At 40.5% G+C, this 17664-nt stretch overlaps 2 protein-coding genes across 2 annotated transcripts; both read right to left on the bottom strand.

Annotated features, from left to right (window-relative positions):
- Positions 1-635: 635 nt before the first annotated feature.
- epm2a (EPM2A glucan phosphatase, laforin) lies at positions 636-10492 on the bottom strand. The gene is made up of 4 exons (XM_069657555.1): positions 10232-10492; positions 9469-9643; positions 3527-3771; positions 636-1445 (listed from the first exon to the last, which is right to left on the bottom strand). The coding sequence occupies exons 1-4, from the start codon at positions 10488-10490 to the stop codon at positions 1162-1164; spliced, it is 963 nt and encodes a 320-aa protein (XP_069513656.1). The 5' UTR covers positions 10491-10492; the 3' UTR covers positions 636-1161.
- An 870-nt stretch (positions 10493-11362) lies between these two features.
- On the bottom strand, positions 11363-16684 carry LOC138584041 (hydroperoxide isomerase ALOXE3-like). The gene is made up of 14 exons (XM_069656162.1): positions 16538-16684; positions 16058-16262; positions 15851-15932; positions 15617-15739; positions 15382-15485; positions 13826-13998; positions 13558-13701; positions 13262-13465; positions 12852-12938; positions 12554-12720; positions 12325-12446; positions 12138-12238; positions 11613-11783; positions 11363-11542 (listed from the first exon to the last, which is right to left on the bottom strand). Exons 1-14 carry the CDS (start codon positions 16682-16684, stop codon positions 11363-11365), a joined length of 2010 nt encoding a protein of 669 aa, XP_069512263.1.
- Between the last annotated feature and the right edge of the window lie 980 nt (positions 16685-17664).

Here is a 17664-nt window from a genome sequence, read left to right on the forward strand (position 1 = left end):
CTAGTTTACAAACTGCTTCTTCAGAAACTGACTCTGTAATGACTTTTTGTGAATATTTTTAGAACGTTTGGAAATGATTTTCATGTTCAATCCACCCACCGATCCCCGCCGACACCCTCGCAAGGTGCTGTGTTTTCTCAAGTAATGAGAAGGTATATGACTCGTGCTGGAGGAGAAAAAGATCCTCCGCTCTGATGCAATAACTTTATTAAATCAGGAGCAGGCAACAAAAATACTGTGTTTTAAAAAAGCAATATATCCTCAACAGGAGCCAGGACACAAAGCTTAAATTTACAACAGACAGTATTCCGATAATGTCTTATTATGTATGCATTAATACGGTCTGGCAGGGATGCTGTTTGGGAGATGGTTGAGAATAGCATCCGTCAGATAAATAAATAAAGATGAAATGTTATCAAGCGCTCCGAGAGAGAGAGAGGGAGAGAGGTGGGGCGGGGCTTTATTCTTCCATGTCTGGCTCTGAGAGGGATTGTTGTTATTTTAGAATTGATTTGCTGCTTTGGCAAGAAGCGCCGTTTTCACGCAGCATTAAGACCTCTCGCGAAAGAAGAAAAAGCACAAAAGATCCCTTCTGAAAGAGAGAAACACACAATCAAGCGGAAGCAACTGTGATTTAATCCTTTACAGAGGAGCACAGCGTTATTATTTTTCTTGCCGTCAACACTTGAGCAAAAAAAAGTTGCCTTCTCAAAATGTCAACTTAAAGTCAAGTTAAATGGTAATCACAAAAAAAGACTTTAAGAAAAGGTCTTCTCTAACACACCTGCGGGCGTCTTCTGAAAAACCTCGGCTGATTCCAAGTGCACAATTTGCGAGCGGATGTGCTAAATGGCACAGGGACTAATTCCTGAAGTTCAAAGCTAACACGTCACATGAGGATTAATTGCTTGCAACATCTATGCAGGCAGCCAGCAGAGCTCTCTGCAGATACTTGGGGATCAACTAGAATAGGAAAGTCACTCAGCTGAAGTGGGTCATTTAGGTATATGAGATGTAATTGGGAGGAAGTTAATTTCCTCGCTATAGGTTTTTTCACCTTCAGGCACCTTTAATGCTATACAGTATGTTTGAAGGTAGTCCATCAGAGCCGACCATTACTGCAAAGTCTTACTGTTAAGACGCAAGTATGACACTTCACTCTCATGTCTCGTGGTAAGACATGGATGATCGTAGTCGACCAAACTTCCGCACAAAGTCCGCCTGAGCCTGCACCAAAGCCTCCTCGTCTATGTACACGGCGGGCCTCCGGGCTGCAACGAAGTACTGCGCCTTCCTCAGACTCCAGCCCAGGACGTACATGAGCAGGCCGCACACAGCCGCCGTCGACCTGCCGACCCCGGCGTTACAGTGAACGTAGACAGTGTGACCGTTCTCCAGGAGGCCGTGAAGCAGGAACACAGCCTGGGGAAGCATCCTGATCCGGCCTGCAGAAGAACACAATAACACACTTAAAGAAGGTGGCTGCAGATATTTACATAAAAGCATCAATAACAACAATGTGTGAGTACAAGCCAATACTTTACAACTTCTCTATTCCGTCTGTCTGAGGCCCCGAGCTCATTTACTCCTTCTGAATTAAATCTTAATTCAATTAATTCTACTTTCCAAAGGCGCAGTAATTTCCTGAAACAGCTGGCCACTAGAGTTTTTAACAAAAAATTAATCAAACAAGAGAAAATAGTGCAGGAATATTTTCAGCCGTGGTTAAGTAAACAGTTGGTGCTCTTGTGGGTGTTTATGGTACTTGTGGGATCGAATGAAACAACATGTCACCTTATTTAATAATGTTGCTTTTTAAAGGGCTTTTAATCATTTTTCGGTGACAGTCTCTGGACAGTTTGCTGGATTCTGGAGCAAAATGTCACATTGTCAGTAATCTCCATTTACAGACGCGTCATAGAAATGTAGAATCTGTAGGCAGGGACGTGGATTTCCGGGATGGCAAGTGTTCTGGTTTCCGTATGATGCTTGATGACATCCCAGCTCCCATCAGCTTTTATTAATCTCTATAAACAGACATCTGCAGTAAGTTTAGCTAACTGCTGAACTACTTCATGCTGTGTCAGGAAAGCTGTTCAGCCTTTAGATTTCCCGACTTCCAGATAGTGACTTAACAGACATTTATTTACATGAAAATCTTCGAGATCATTTTAAAACCTGTTAATTAAAGTAAATCACAAGCAAAACGCAATGCAGCATGCGGAAAAGGAAGTCTTGACTGGAAGTCGTTTATCACTAACCGCTGGCTACACGCCCTGCATCTTCACTGTTGCTCCTAGAGGCTATATCGTCAGACTATAGCCGATGGGATCCAAGACTGCATTGTCAGGAATAAACTACAAGTATAGACAGGTACACGTGAAGTACAATCCCTATCTCTGAGTTTTTCTTTGTTTAAATTCACTGTTGTAGCATAGGTGGAATCTATTTGCTGACTGATACGACACGAGATACTGTACTATATAAATACTTATTTACATACTGGTTAAAGGAAATGTATAAACCACAGGGCCCGCTGATGCTCTTTTCTTGTAGTTATTTTGTTCCAGAAACTGTAAGTACAAGCTTCATCCTTGCTGATTTTCTGCCATTTGAAATATTTGAATTAAACTTTAAAGGTATAATAAGTAGGATTTTTCCTACACATTCAAACTGGGCTCCTCCTCCTGAGCGCTTTGTCTCACTCTCTCGTGCGAGAACACGCCCACCCCGCCGAGACAGCATCACGGTTACCTTTGCACTAGCATGCTAACCAACAGAAAGAAGGCCTACTCTGCATCGCTCTTTCGCCATGTTGGCTGGTCTGAATGGGCCCCAGTTGCTCATTTGAACCACTCCCACACTCACCTGTACGCTGTGATTGGCTCAGGGAAGCACAACAGCGCCCCTCCTGAAAACATCTCATGCAAAGCAAAACAACAGAATAGATGCAGAGGGAAGGGTCTACACTCACACTCACTAACACACATGTATAGAGGCCCATAAGTGATGATTTATATTATATTATATTTGTAAAAGTATTTTATTTTTCTTGGAAAATCCTCCTTATTACACCTTTAAGTAAGACTATAGAGCTTTTCACCTTGAGATCCTAGACTCAAAAACGTAACTGTTACCGTATAGAGAGTGCAACTAAGGCCTGTCCCCACCAGGGGGGCAAACAATTCAACCCTTTTCATTGATTTTGTATTGTGTGAAGGTGCCTTCTTGTCACTTTCAACTGCAACAAAACAACAGAAAAATGCCTGAAAGCTGCAGCTTAAGAATGCATCACCACCAGAGAGGAGCCAGAACTAACTTCTTAAAAGCATCCAAACACAAAAAGTCCTAGATGACAAAAGTAGATACAGGCGATAAGGCGTGAGGCAGGGTAAATTATGATCTAACCTTTAGGAAGATGTTGAGTCTCTTCGAGCACCCAGCTGTGTCTGTCCTCTCACTCTGACTCCTACATACTATTAATATAACTGAACTTATTCTTTTGCGTCCACATTATTCTCCTCACCCTCAGTGCTCATGTCAGGTGTGGGTATCCACACATACACCAGGCCGCAGTCTTTGTACAGATGCATCATGGTCTCTGGGGTCATGGCTTCCTCGGGGTCACGCCTGCAGCCGCTGGAGTTGTTCACCACGTCCCACTCTGTCTGGAAGTTCATCACTGCAGTAACGCCCAGCTCATGCTTCATCTTTATGGTCACATGTTCCACCTGTCGAGGGCAGCTGCCCAGCCAAACACGCGGCAACACCCTGAGTACGAACAGGAGCATTAATCATGTTTACGTCATTATGATGTGCTGCTCATGCTGAATTTGAGGGGCTCCTGCAATGATAATGTACAGGTACATATTAACAGATTACAAAGGATCAAGATTTATCTTCCTTTTCATGAGTAGTGTTTAAGTGAAGGCAGAGAGGATGCAAAGTGGAGATACAGGATAAAGAAATGCAATGATGGATTACATCTGTACTGACGCTGTATTATAGGATAATGTGGTTTAACAGATATGAGGAGAGCATCAGACTCTGAGTAGAGGGGGAGACTGGCAGCCAGGGAAATTAGGAAAAGTGTAGCACTCCAAGTTTCTACAACAAAAGTTAGTTTTTAAACTGTTTCACAGACGGATCCGAGAAGCTAAAGGTTTCAGCTATCTGATTCATTGTCCTACTTTTCTAGTATCTTCTTCAAAGCAGACTCCATTTAGTGCTAATTAGTAGGGGTATTCATATTAACCTTATCTAAATAGCACCTTCTAAATTAAAGTTTGCAGGATACTAAGAAGGCAACACAACAGAAAACCAAACAATGGCCACTTTTACACTGCCAGTTCAAGGTGGGGTTATTACATCTCTGTTGCGCGGCTTGCGCCTCGTCTTAAATGTAAAACGCTCAGAGGTGAAATGGCGGGGCGAAGTCGTTCCGCCTCTGAGCCAGCATTGGAGGTAGTAACAGAGGCGAAACGGCGTCTGTGTAGACAGCAGGGTGGAACAGCCCTGTGTGTGTATGTGAAGCACGCGCTGTTTGTTTACACCTCGCGCACGTTTTGCTTTGTAAAAACACACACTGGGGCGGCTTTACGCCAGTGATGCTTGGTTCAATGTAAAATGACGAAGGCGGCATAACATTGGAGCTTCGCTACGGTGCTGTGGTGGAACCGCGGTGTAAAAAGGGCTAATGAGGCTGAACAGCGCAGGACATTATTAAAGTACAATTTAAAGTTGTATAACAAGTAACATCGCCATATAATATTCAATCCATTCTATGGACAGGAGTATTATATTTTCTGCTCCCACAAAGTAGAATAAAAACTAAATGTTAATTTTATTGCTGGACTTTATAAGACTTTAAAACAATCTACTGTTGGTGAATCTTAAAAACGCTAAGATGCAAATATGGAGCAATGCTTGCAGTTTGTACAAACTATATTGTGTCATTGATCATCGATGCTTTATTACACTTCCACTAATTATCATGTGTAAAGTCAACAAGCAGGGAAGGTGACATGTAAAAGGAAGAAGGTGGGACTCAGTCCCAGAGTGTTATCTTAGATTACTCTGGATTTAATGTTAGCAGATTTGATCACAGTTTATAACAAAATAACCATTGTACAAGTTATTCACAGGTGAATCAGTCATTCTTTTTGCAACTTAAGAGTTGAATATGAGTTTTTTCCCGTCCTCTCACAGAAGTTAAAGTATAAATAAGGAATGGAGTTTATAAAGCTGAAAAAGTGCCCTGTGCCAGTTGTCTTAAAATAAATGTATCCTGCACGATGAGCAGTTTGACTGACTTTTCAATCTGTTACATTTTTTGCCTCCAGTGTTTAGAGTTAATTTAACAATTAACTCATAACTGAAAAAATAACATCTCATAATTTTGAAATACCTCACTTGTTCAGCTCAATAGTAATAAAAACCTATTATAAAAATGGGGTATTAGGTCCTGAGGCCCCCTCTCCTCTGAATAAGAGCATCAGAGTCCAGTCACCTACAAGACAGCGAGTTAAATTCCTTTGATTCATATAATGAATTACTGCAGAGGTCAGTTTGTATGATACTCGGGGCGACACAGATGAAGGTCTGAGCGAGTAATTTAAAAAGCTATTAATAGGTAAGACATGAGGGCACGGGGCTTCCTACTGAACATGGGTCCTTGACATGAGCCTTGTAAGGTCTGCGGACACAAATTAAAACCTGATGGCACGAGCCATGCCGCCTCATTCTCATGCACGTGATGTGCTCTCTGCCTCGGGGACCCAAGGCTCATTTCTGCAGAGCCTGGTATACACAGGCACTGAGTGTGTGCTTTACAAAAGGAGGGCATGCATTGGAAGATCAACATGCATTAATTTGAGCTATTTTTTTGTCACAGGTAACCCCAGATATGAAGCGAATTACCTGTAAGCCTGTCTTTATAAGTCACAATGCTTTGACCTCAGGTTCCTCCTGTTTAATTCGTCCCTTGGACTCTGAATGTTGTACAACATTTGATAGCAATCCATGTAGAAGTGCTCGTGTGTGGACCGATTGTCTGCACCAGCGACACTAGAGCCACGGAGCAATAGATTTCCTAATTATATATATAAAAAGGAAAAAACTTAAATACAACCACATCATGATACATTTTGGGTGCCTTTTAAAGGTGCCGAAATAGTGCTGGTTCCTCAAAACCAACAAACACTTGGAGAATTAATGTCAGACAAATTGCACAATAACAGGCAGGTCCTTAGGAGGGCTCATGCTTCACTGGATTGCCACAATCATCCACTTTGGAATGAGCTTTTGGCCACAGGCTGTCGTTTTAGGGCACCAGTGCGGAAGACTAAAAGACTCTAAGGGCGGGTTTGCACCGGCCTTGTTTAGTCCGATTGAACCAAACTCTGGAGCGTTTGTCCCCTCAGTGAGGTTCGTTTAGGTTGGTGTGAACGCCGGAATGAAACTCTGGTGCGGACCAAACAATGGACCATGGTCCACTAGAAAAGACGGGTCTCGGTTGATTCTGGTGAGAATGTAAATGGACCTGAAGCAGGATCAAATACAGGAAGTAAAACAAAAAACTGTGCATTGTAGGATGTTAACAGGTGCTGACATTTGCAGAGACACGCAGCAAGATGAGTAGAGGACAAACATGGGGGAGCAATGAGGAAATAGAAATATGGGCTGGCCAAACTATTTCACAAATGCGTGTAGAAACGCATGAGAAAACGGAGGCGTTCAAACTGTTCAGTGAAAAACTAAAGGAGATGGAACTGAGTGAACAATGTTGGTTAAAGACAAAAAACTAACAAAACATTAAAGTCTGCGATCATGTTGAGTGTGATTGATGATCAGTGTGCTCTCCCTCTTTGTTTACTTCAGGGAGTTTTCCCACGTGGAAATTCTGACCAATCAGAGAGCAGTTTCCTCGCGCATCAAAACTTTTAGTCTGCTGCTAAAAGCTGTGGTGTGAACACAAACCAGATTCGAGCCAAAATGCAACATTGTAACAATTTGGTCTTTGATTCTGACCAAACAAACAGGCTTTACTGATTTTACTGTTGATGTTGTTGATATTGTCCTTTAAAGGGGGGTATTATGCTAATTTCTAGCTTCATATTTCACTCTGTGATACCTGTGGAGTACCTTACCATAATTTACAGTAAAAATAACTCATAATTTTTCTCACGCTGGTGCTCTGTGCAGGCCCTCATACAGCCTCTGCCTGAAACGACTCATTCAGCTCCGTCCCCTTAAGAAACCCCGCCCCTACGAGCCCGCTTTCTTCTGATTGGCCAGCTTTCCGAAGCCTGCTGATGTCACAAAGTGCAACGTGTAGAAAAAAACTGTGTGAAACCTGGCGTTCACAGCAGCCTGCAGACTGAGCTGAGAAGCCTGGGGATTACTCCAACATACTTTTACCTACAGATTTGAAACTTCACCCACGTTTAGTCTGGACATCCATGTAACATTATATATATGTCTTAAAATGTGAAACAGCATAATACCCCATCTGTTGGGTCTGTTTCTACTGTTGATGTTGTCCTTGTGTATTGTGTCGTTCTGTGTGCTCCTGCTGCAAAACACTGAGTGACTGATTAAAACTATGAGGCCTGGATGCTTTAAATGACTGAATTTAGCCAAACTTGTGAGTGAGATGAAAAAAACCACTCACTATCTCTGTATTCAAAAACAAATGCCTGAGAGGACAATAAGGTGAGTGCATCCATTGCACAGTAACTATCAATCACTTCGTATGAGTTGCCTTAAAAAATAAAAGTGAATTCTGAATGATGCTCTCACCTTTCCTCTGACATCACGAACAAGGTTGAGGAAGTGATAATAGAATTGCTGGGGCTCTACTTTTTGAAAGGACAATCATTTAAAGGGACAGACGGCAATTATAACTAAATGGGAGAGAGCAAGGTTGAAAAACAAAGGAGTGAGTGTAAGAAGGTGACTGAGGCTTTTGTCTGCTCTGAAGGAGAGGCAGGTAAGAGTTTTAGAAGTTTCATCATCCGCAATGTGATGTGACTGCTCTTCTTTCTTTGCAGAACACTCCAGTACTGAAGATGTTTTCTGACGGATGTAAAATCAGGACCAAAATCAGGACCAAGCAGATTTGACTGAAGAAGATTGTTTGAAATGTGTAAGGAACATAAGAGAAGAGGGGCTGATAGGATCCTCAGTGTCTTTAAAGGAACTATCACACTTCATCTTGGTAATTCATTGGCCTCAAGGGACCTCATTAATTTCTAGTATTATTAAAGAATTTTTGCCTTTATGATTGCACATCATAAATTTCATCAAGCATCACATTTAATTACAGTGGGGGAAGAGTGATGCATCTCTATTTGAATTTCTTACAGGCTGCATGAAGAGTACTGTGGCAGTTTGCAGATTTAGGACATATTTTGAAATGATTTGAAACTCCAGGAAGATGTCAACAATCTCTGAAAGACCAAAGGAGTAGGAGTACATTTTGGTTGCAACCTTTTATTACTTTCGTACCGAGAGTTTGCTCAGGTTGGGAAGCTAAATTGCTGTTACTATAATGATTTACTTGGGGGAATAGGATGAGTTATTATTTCACCGCTTTCCAATTAATGAGCAACTGAAAAGACGATCGATAATGAAAATATGGAGAGACGGTGGGCCATCTTTCAAGCTAAAGCAACATATTTTATAACAAATACGCTAGCAACAGCTAAGTCACAACAGCTCACATTAGCATTATTCAACTAACATTACTGTTAGCTAGGAAATTGACTAATTCAGTCTTTTTAGTTGCTGACCAATCAGGGAGCAGTGAAATGAGAGTAATTTGTTAGATTCCCCATCTTTATCCGATTTGCAAAAAATATTTTTCCATTTGAGCCTACCTGAGAAGTACAGTACTAACTTTAGATATACTGTACTTCTCAGGTATACAACATCACCAAGATAGATGTTATTGTGCTTTATTACATGCCTGTTTTAATTACTTGATTCTGATTGGTAAATTACAGCATTCCGAGGTCTGCTATTTTCTGATAACATAACGTTGCTATGAAGAACAGACCATTGCTAGGGATTTGGCTCTAATCACACAATCAGGAGGACTAACTGTAATTATATCAATCCGCCAAAAGAAGTCCAGTAAATTTGATATCGGCCTGATTACAGAGGGAAAAAAAGAAAAGAGACAAAAGAGCAGAGAAACCTCAATCAGGGGCTGCGCTGATTCCTGTAGACCGGTTCAACTTGTCTTACTTCACCATCAGTGGAAATGTTTCTATTTAATGTGAGTAAAAATAGCTAGCTATTTTATGGAGGCGTAAGAGTGTAACAGACTTTTTTCAAATGGCAATATAATAAAAAGCAGGATAATGTATAGTGAGCAGGTTGTTGTCGCGGAGGAACTTGCTCGATCCTGCTCACCCTGTCGAGGTTCCATTCTGTGATCACTATACATTATCCCTTACATATTACCTTGAGAAGTGCATGGCCTTCTGACCAGCCACACTGAAGTAAAAGCTGGTGGTGTGTTTCATCTCATCTGTGTGTCCTGTTTCCTCTATCCAGTGACCAATCGGGTGGCAGTACACTCCATCCACCACGTTCCTCTCATCATATGAACAACATCTGTCATGGCTCGGGCCACTACCTGGTGACAAAGAAGAAGAGAGGACGGTTACTTGAGGACACAGATTAGCCTACTCGTAAAGATGTTTTTTTCCTTGACAAGCAGATGTTGCCTCAAGTATTCTTGGAATTAAATATACTGCAGCGTATAACAGGAAACACTGTTCAAATTAAAAACAGAAGAAGAAAATGAGTGTCTTCTAATAAACACAATACAACAAAGTACATTTACATTTGAAATAGCCAACTTACACTGTGAAAGGGGCTGTTTCTGAGATTTTCCTTAGTTAACACCATAATGCAGATAATATCTTTGTAATGTAAAGTATAAAGTCAATCTATATAAGTAGTCTTCTTATAAGTATGAGATTTAACTTGTAATGAAACATGTGGGTTTTCCAGTGAGCGTTCATTAAGTGTCGCTTCACTGCCATCTTGTGGCACTGAGGGTACAACACAAGAAACAAATATGGCGGCGTTGTTTTCTTCCTTCGCCTGTAACGTTTCTTTCCGTTGGAATTCCATTAAACCTGCGTGACGTCTTAAAAGCAACATCTTTACGCACGCGGCTAGATCTGCTGCACTTCTCAGCCGTATTCATTATGTATACCTTCCCAGATAAATGCTCCTCTGACTTTTTTGAGGAACTTGAACCACAGGGTGTCTTTAAACGGTTCTGCCAGCTGCACCTCGCCGATCCACAAACACGGTTCGTGTGTTGACAGGAGCTTCTGTGAGGCTTTCATCTGAACCGCTCTGCTCGGGTCCCAGTGACCTATTTCCTCGCGCGAGCCCAAAACATACACCTCTTCATCCGAAGTCTCCGGGGTGAGAATGACACCGAATCTAAATAACATTGTAACAACCATGACCAAACGATGTCCCTTATGTGCCTGTGTTATTAGCCTGTATTAAAGCTCTTGTGCTAATCCATATTTTGCTGGTGTCCTAAAATAATCGGTGGTCGGTGGCGGTGTACTCTGCAGCAGAGAGGGGACAGAAACTATGAGGTCCCACTCTGTAAGAATTACCAGGCACTAAGCATCTGCCAAAATGTGTGTACTCTACATACGTCTACATTACTCAAGTAAAATGTTACTGACAGTATTTCCTTTTATTCCCTATACAACTATTTCAAAAAAAGTTGGAGAAAGATGTAGTTTCACATATTAGACAATCTTTATTTTATGATTCAGAATTCATGCATTTCTTTTTCTAAAGAAATGATAAAAAATATTCTCATGCTCTTTACGTTGTATAGGTGAAGTAAACGATAATGAAAAAAAAGGAAAACTAATGTGAATTTGTTGTTTTTCTTTGCTAGACATGAACATAAACCCAGAACTCTGATATGACTGAAAATCATCTGGATTCAGAAGTTCTGCTTTCAGGATTGTTAGTATGTGACTTACAAGTCTAAGTGTGACAAAACATCAACAAAACCAAATGCAGAAAAATACACAGAAACAAACTTAAAACTGTTGCACCAAGTGTTTTGGACTATGCCAATATTAATCATTGTGGCCAGAGTAATGTCAAAGCTCTTACGACTTGTGGTAATCAGTTGCCCAACATTCGACTGGCTCACTCACAGTGCAAAATATAGTCCTCTTGTCCCAGCATGCAACACCTTAGCACGCTGGGACAAGAGGGCTTGTTAGATAGCACTTCACCTATTGTTAAAAAAAAATATGCAAGATGATGAGAGCTACATGAATACGATCACCTTACAAAGACTTTCTTAAATAGTAATACTGTTCTCAATCTGATTAGGGTTCAGATATGTGTAGGGTATTTCAAGCTGTGAGTTTCTTGCTGTAATGGCCTCACTCAGATGGGACAACTCGGCTTGAAATTCTTTGATCATCTGCTTAAGAGCAGGCTCATCGAATCTTTCTTCAGGGTATGCGCCCAAGGGGACCTGTAACGACAAAATGAAACAGTGAGTGATAGTAAGAAAAGTATAATGTGGCGATAAACACCAAACTTACCTCGTCAGTGTATTGGTCTGAAAGCAGCCAAAGCATTGCTGCAAAGCTGACAGTCTCTCCAACATCTGGGAGGGTCTCCAGAATGGTCTCCATGCTTGACTGCCCCTTAGTGGTCGGAGGAGGTTTGTGCAGCAGCAGCGAGCCGTTGGGCGTCCAGAAGTGGTAGTCAAACTAAAAAATGAAAGATTATTTTTTATTTAGGATTACGGCAGGATTAAGGGCATTATTTAAACAATTGTACAAGTTGTACAAACAAATGTAACATTCATTAATTAATACATTATTATTATTATTATTATTATTATTATTATGCCCAGAAATGGTAGTCAAACTAAAAAATGAAGGAGGTTTTGATATAGATCACTTACACTTTTACTTATATTTTATAATGCAGGATTTAGGTCGTTATTTAAACAATTTTAAAAGTTGAAGCAGATTGAAGTTGTACAAAATGTTCTACACATTTGGCGTGTTAATACAAATATAATACTATACCATTCTTCCAACTATATGCTTTTGCCTCACCTGTCCATTATTGACTGCAGCATGTTGAGCTGTTGCTGTGAAGATGACCATGGTGATGAACTTGATCACTTCCTCAACAGTATTAAAACATGCTGGAAATCCTGTTGACAACACAGTCATTATAAGTGAATTATTAATATTCACGCATGTTGTTTTTACTTATTACTTCAGAAATAGAATGAATTACCTGAGGCTTTGTTTCCCAACACGCCATGTGTGAAAATCTCACTGATCCATTCCTGAAGCTCGGTGTCTTTTTGGACCTCACTGTCTGAAGGGTAATAGTGCCCCACAACCGCCTTCACAAAGCTGGTAAACACAAAAATATTTGAGTCAAAATAACAAAAAATTATATATTGTGTGAAAAACACGAACAAAAAGAGTTGAACAAGTTGCAGTTTTTATTTCAGTGTAACCTGTTGATGATGTCCCACAGCTTCAGGCCGTCATCTCTGTAGTAGAAGTTGGGGATGGACTCCAGTCCGCGTGCAGAGATGTTCTCTGGCAGACAGAGGGAGCTGTAGGTCAGCTCAGAGAGAGCCTTTCTCATGAGCTCGATCAGCCCATCATATCCAGCTGAACTCTAAAAATCTATATTACGCAAATATCAATAATCAGTACAAAAATACTACAGTTTTAAAAAGTCAAATGCTGAAATTTTAAGCAGTATAATTGGAATTGTCGGAATATTTATAGATACTTAAAGATCCATACATTACTTAAAACCCCATCAGGTCCCAAAAGAGATGTTCTGGCTTTGGTGTTTATGTGGAGAGTGTTCCGAAAGTGTGGAAACAGCAGCTGTACAGATGGAGGGAAGAACATTAAAAGTCAAAGAAGAATGTTCATTTCAGCACACAACAGGCAGCACTTCCTGGTTTTATTGATCCCCAAAAGAAGCCGTAAACAAACAAAACTTGTAACAGATTTTCCTGTTAGCTACAAAGTTCCTGATCTTCCACTAGTTTTTCAAATTAGCCGCTCTCCTCCTCAGGAACTTTCCCAGGGTCCAGGGACTTTTGGAGTTACTTGTGTATGTTGTGTGTTTTACTTGCAGGGACCAGGGTTTAAATAAAGTCCACAATACCTAAAAAAATCAATTAATAAACGGCATGTATTTATACCTTGTAGATGGGATGAATCACAGGGAAGCTGCGCAGAGTTGCCACAGTATAGACTTCTGTCAGTAAGTGAGTCTTCATGAGGTGTTGGACTGCTTCATGATCGATCACATCTGCATTTTTGATAAACATCTTTGCGAGCAGCCAGTCTGTTTCGGAATCACTGGGGAGGAAGATGGGGTTCTGCTCAGAAGGCTGTTGACGCAGCTTAAATGACAGAAAAAAACACATTTTTAGAACTAGACTAGAAAATATACAATTATAAATATGGTCAGTGATTTGCTCTGTTGGATAAATACCTGTATTGCAATCGGCTTCAGTTTGTTTTCTGGGTTCAAGTAGAACAAACAGAGACCAGCAGTCACATGCAGAGGTTCACCGTTATAGACTCTAGTTGGAATCCCATCCATTATCTTCTGGTCATAGAGGAATATTTTTCCTTTCTGTTGGTGAAGGAAGGGCCAAAGAAGTGTTACGGCGTAAAGAGGAGTTTTGGATTTGTAAGAAATTGAGCCAATAGGAATCATCAATCATAAAGCAAAGATTATTACCAGTCATCTTCCATACCTGCATTTCCTTCTGCAGAGAGCTTCCCTTTTCCAGGAATGGCTTCACCATCTCGTCAGTAACCGGAAAGTTTGTGGGAAGCTCTGAGCAGCTCTTGATCACATTGGGGTTGATGGCATTCAGGAACTGGGATCCAAAGAAGTCGTCTTCCTTCCAGTGTTCTGCAACGTACTCTGGAAGAGCATAAATGGTAAACATAATATGTAATGTATAAAATGTTTGTATGATTGAATGATTTCAGGTTTAAAGAATAAGATGATCACTCCGGTCATTCAATGGAAAACAAGATTCTTGGTTTGTTTGTTCCCGGAAGGTAAAATGCACTGGCTAGCTAGCTACCTACCAACTGACCTATCTACCTACCTACATACCTACCATCTGACCTACCTTCAAACATACTGCCTTACCTACCTACTGCCCTACCAACCTACCCAACTATCTACCTACCTAGTTACTCACCCACCTACCAACTGACCTATCTACCTACCTACATCTAACCTACCTTTAAACCTACTGCCTTACCTACCTACTGCCCTACCAACCTACCCAACTATCTACCTACCTAGTTACTCACCCACCTACCAACAGGACCTATCTACCTACCAACGTACCAACCCAGATATCTATCGACCTACCTATGCACCTACCTTCCTACCTAGCTAGCTAGCTAGCTAGCTACCTACCTACCTACCAACCAAACTACTTACCTACCTACCTACTTACAAACCTAGCGACCTAACTACCTACCTATTTACCTACAGATCTACTCACCTACCAACCTACCTACCCACCTAATGATCTGACTACCATCCTACCTACTGACCTATCTACCTACCAACGTACCAACCCAGATATCTATCGACCTACCTAGCTGACTTATCTAACAACCTACCCACCTACCAACCTATGCATCCACCCAACTACCTACCCACATATCTACTACCAATTTACACACCTACCTACTGACCTACCTAAGGAACTTCCGACCAACATACCTTCTACCGACCTACCTACCCCTACCTTCTGTTAAGATAATTCCACAATGATAAAGGTCAGCAAGAAAAAGAGGAAAAAAATGTTTTGTTTCCATTCAGAATATGTTATATCAAAGATAGATCTTATTGCTGAGTCCATCTTATCAGTGCAGCTGTACTTACACATTATATCAGTGTCAGGCAATATATCCTTATATTCTGTCTTTGTCAACATTATTACAGCCCCTCAATGGCTTTTGTTGTGTCGGCAAAGTGAACTGTAGTGCAGATGACAACATCAGAGGCCTAACTTCTCTAAACTGGAAAAAAACCACAACTGATCCTCATTTCACTCTGTTAAAACTCAGCAAAATTGTTATGAGCCTACAAACATCTAACTAGAGTTATCAGTGAACAAGAAAAACCTGTTGTCATCAATCCTTTAGGGGTAGGCTGACATTTGTTGCTTCTGTGTTATGAAAACCATTTGAGGGTTTACCATGACATACTGTCTGTTACAGACGGTGACGATGTTGCTGTGAGTTATGCAGCAGAACTGAATCACTGTATAAAAAAACCTACCGGACATTGGTGTCTTTTTGTACCAGAAGATGCGTTTTATGTCGTCAATGCTTTCCCATTTTTCACTCGATCCAAGCAGCCCCTTGAAATGGAGTTCAAGACCCCTAAAAGAAGACAGGGTAAATACAAAAGGGGGACAAAATACAGGACTAAAATGTATACTGGTAAGAAAGCTTCAGGTTGAGTTTTTGAATATAACTACAGTGGAGCTCTAGTGAAGTCTGTAAATACTTACATTATCTTTCTTTCATTCAACATTTCAGTTGATTTGGACTCAGAGAAGCGGACTTCAGCTGGGAGCTCAGACGTAGAATTAAAATGGTTGATGTGGGACAGTCCTTCTGCCAGAATCTTCCATCTGAAACACAAACACACAGGCAAAGGGAGTGGCTGAAAAGCACACAGACATTTACCTCAAAAAACCTCTGAGACCATAGGTACAAAATGTACTGTACATGTTAAAACCTACTGGTAAAAACTTTCTTTACGAGTCAGCTCTTTTTTCCGGTGCTCAATCATCAGGGGATGGTCCTCCTCAAAAACCTTCACGGCTGAGGCACGAAGAAAACACAATGGGGTTCAAATTCTTTTGTTACAAAACAACAACAAAAAATCAAAAAGTGTGTGGAAATAAGTAAAATCAAAATACAATAATTGTTGGAATTTTAAAGCAGACCTTTCCCCCCTCTCAGCTCCACCAGCTCCCCCCTGGAGATCCATCTGTAACAGGGGAAAAGAAGGACGTCCCCCTCTGGAGTCGTCGCCTCTATTTTGGAGCAGAACCACTCGTTTTCTGGGAGAAGAAAAAAAGGATCTTTCTCCACCTTGATCAGCAGGAGTTTCCCCAGAGACAAACTGGTTTTCAAGGTGTACGCCCCTGTCTTGAAAAAAAAAAACAGATTGAGATACATAAAAAAGAGACTATAATTTGTCTTCAGTCACAGACTATAATTTGTGTGTAGGAGACCTCTACAAAGGTGCATACATTACGTAAGGGCTTCTGTATGTTAAACTCAAACAGGATATGAAGGAAAGACCTGAAAATAAACTTTCAATACAAATAGTCCAGTTCTGTGTGTTCTTGCTGCATAGTGATTGTCCTAGACCTGTTGTGAGAATTACAAAGTGTATAGGTATTCAACTAGATTTAACTCACCTTCCCAGTTGAAAAGTCGATACCAAAGTTGTCCAACTCTGTTCGCTCACTCTGCCCTTCAGTCCCAAATAAGGTGACATAAATATGGTCAAAAGTTCCTGCATTTTTCATGTCACCTGTTGTGACATCAAGCTTGTACTCAGCCATGGTTGCTCTGCGGAAAAATAAAAATAATATAATCTTAAATGTGGGAGAGGAATTTTCCAATACGCTTCTCTTCACTGGCTCCTTGTCTTATAGCAGCTGGTCCAGGTTTTTCTGATCTGTTATCCTAATTCTTGCTCTCTGCCTCTCTCTCTTGAAATCCCTCCCCTAGTTTTAACCATTTGAAGACCTCCAGATCTGTTTATTAACATGTGAGATGGTGGAACGTTAAACAATGTTGTGCTTCTGGTTGTTAATGTTCATATAATGTTCAATAACGTTCTTCTGGTTGTTCATATACACACTGTCGAGTGTAAGGTTTAGTTTTGAACCAAACAAACAATCTGAATTCTGAGTTCTTTGTGAATATAATTTCTTTATGATGACTTACTGCAGAAGGGCGGCTGTGCATTAATTTTTTTTGTATGACACCTACTTTGCTCATTTTAAACAATTAATCAATTTTTATCTGAATTGGTTTGCATTGTTAAATGTATATAATTTAAAAAAGTAACCTAACTAACCTAACAGAATACTTAGTCGTACTTACAAAATAGTAAAGGCAAATTATCATGCATATGTCTGCAATCATGCATTGTCCTAAACCTGTTTTTTTAATGACACATCCTACAGTTGTCAGCACCCGCCTGCTCTGACTTGCTTTCTGACATAAGAAACCAAATGATACTTTCAAAATTCATCTTGATCTCAAATAAGCAAACATTGTGATATACAGCTTATGGATTTTTTTGAAATACTTAAATACAGCAAATATGTTAACTTGATAAGACCCTTCTTTCATCTTATTAGCCGGATGGAGCACAAATGGAGCACTGATGTCCTCTGGCAAACAAAAGGGAGTTGTAGGTCAGTTCAGGGAGATATTTGCATATATACTGTAGACATATATATTCTTTAATTTAGATTATTATTATTTTTATTTCTAATGCCATCTTTCTGAATGACTATTCAAAGCTTTACTA

Source organism: Semicossyphus pulcher, unplaced genomic scaffold, assembly GCF_022749685.1.
Source record: "Semicossyphus pulcher isolate SPU_LCO1_2020_fin unplaced genomic scaffold, fSemPul1.0.p SCAF_11, whole genome shotgun sequence".
In the NCBI taxonomy this organism is placed as follows: Eukaryota; Metazoa; Chordata; class Actinopteri; order Labriformes; family Labridae; genus Semicossyphus; species Semicossyphus pulcher.

What these genes read in the sequence shown, in the direction of transcription:
- LOC138584041 (XM_069656162.1), bottom strand. Translation starts at nt 16,684, where the DNA reads ATGGCTGAGTACAAGCTTGATGTCACAACAGGTGACATGAAAAATGCA. An exon ending in GGAGCTGAGAGGGGGGAAAG is followed by an intron (nt 15,933 to 16,057) that starts GTCTGCTTTAAA and finishes TTCGTGCCTCAG; the next exon opens with CCGTGAAGGTTTTTGAGGAG. An exon ending in CTGTGGGACATCATCAACAG is followed by an intron (nt 12,447 to 12,553) that starts GTTACACTGAAA and finishes TGTGTTTACCAG; the next exon opens with CTTTGTGAAGGCGGTTGTGG.
- epm2a (XM_069657555.1), bottom strand. Translation starts at nt 10,490, where the DNA reads ATGGTTGTTACAATGTTATTTAGATTCGGTGTCATTCTCACCCCGGAG. An exon ending in AGGAGCATTTATCTGGGAAG is followed by an intron (nt 9,644 to 10,231) that starts GTATACATAATG and finishes CTTTGTCACCAG; the next exon opens with GTAGTGGCCCGAGCCATGAC. An exon ending in AAGGCCATGCACTTCTCAAG is followed by an intron (nt 3,772 to 9,468) that starts GTAATATGTAAG and finishes GTTCGTACTCAG; the next exon opens with GGTGTTGCCGCGTGTTTGGC.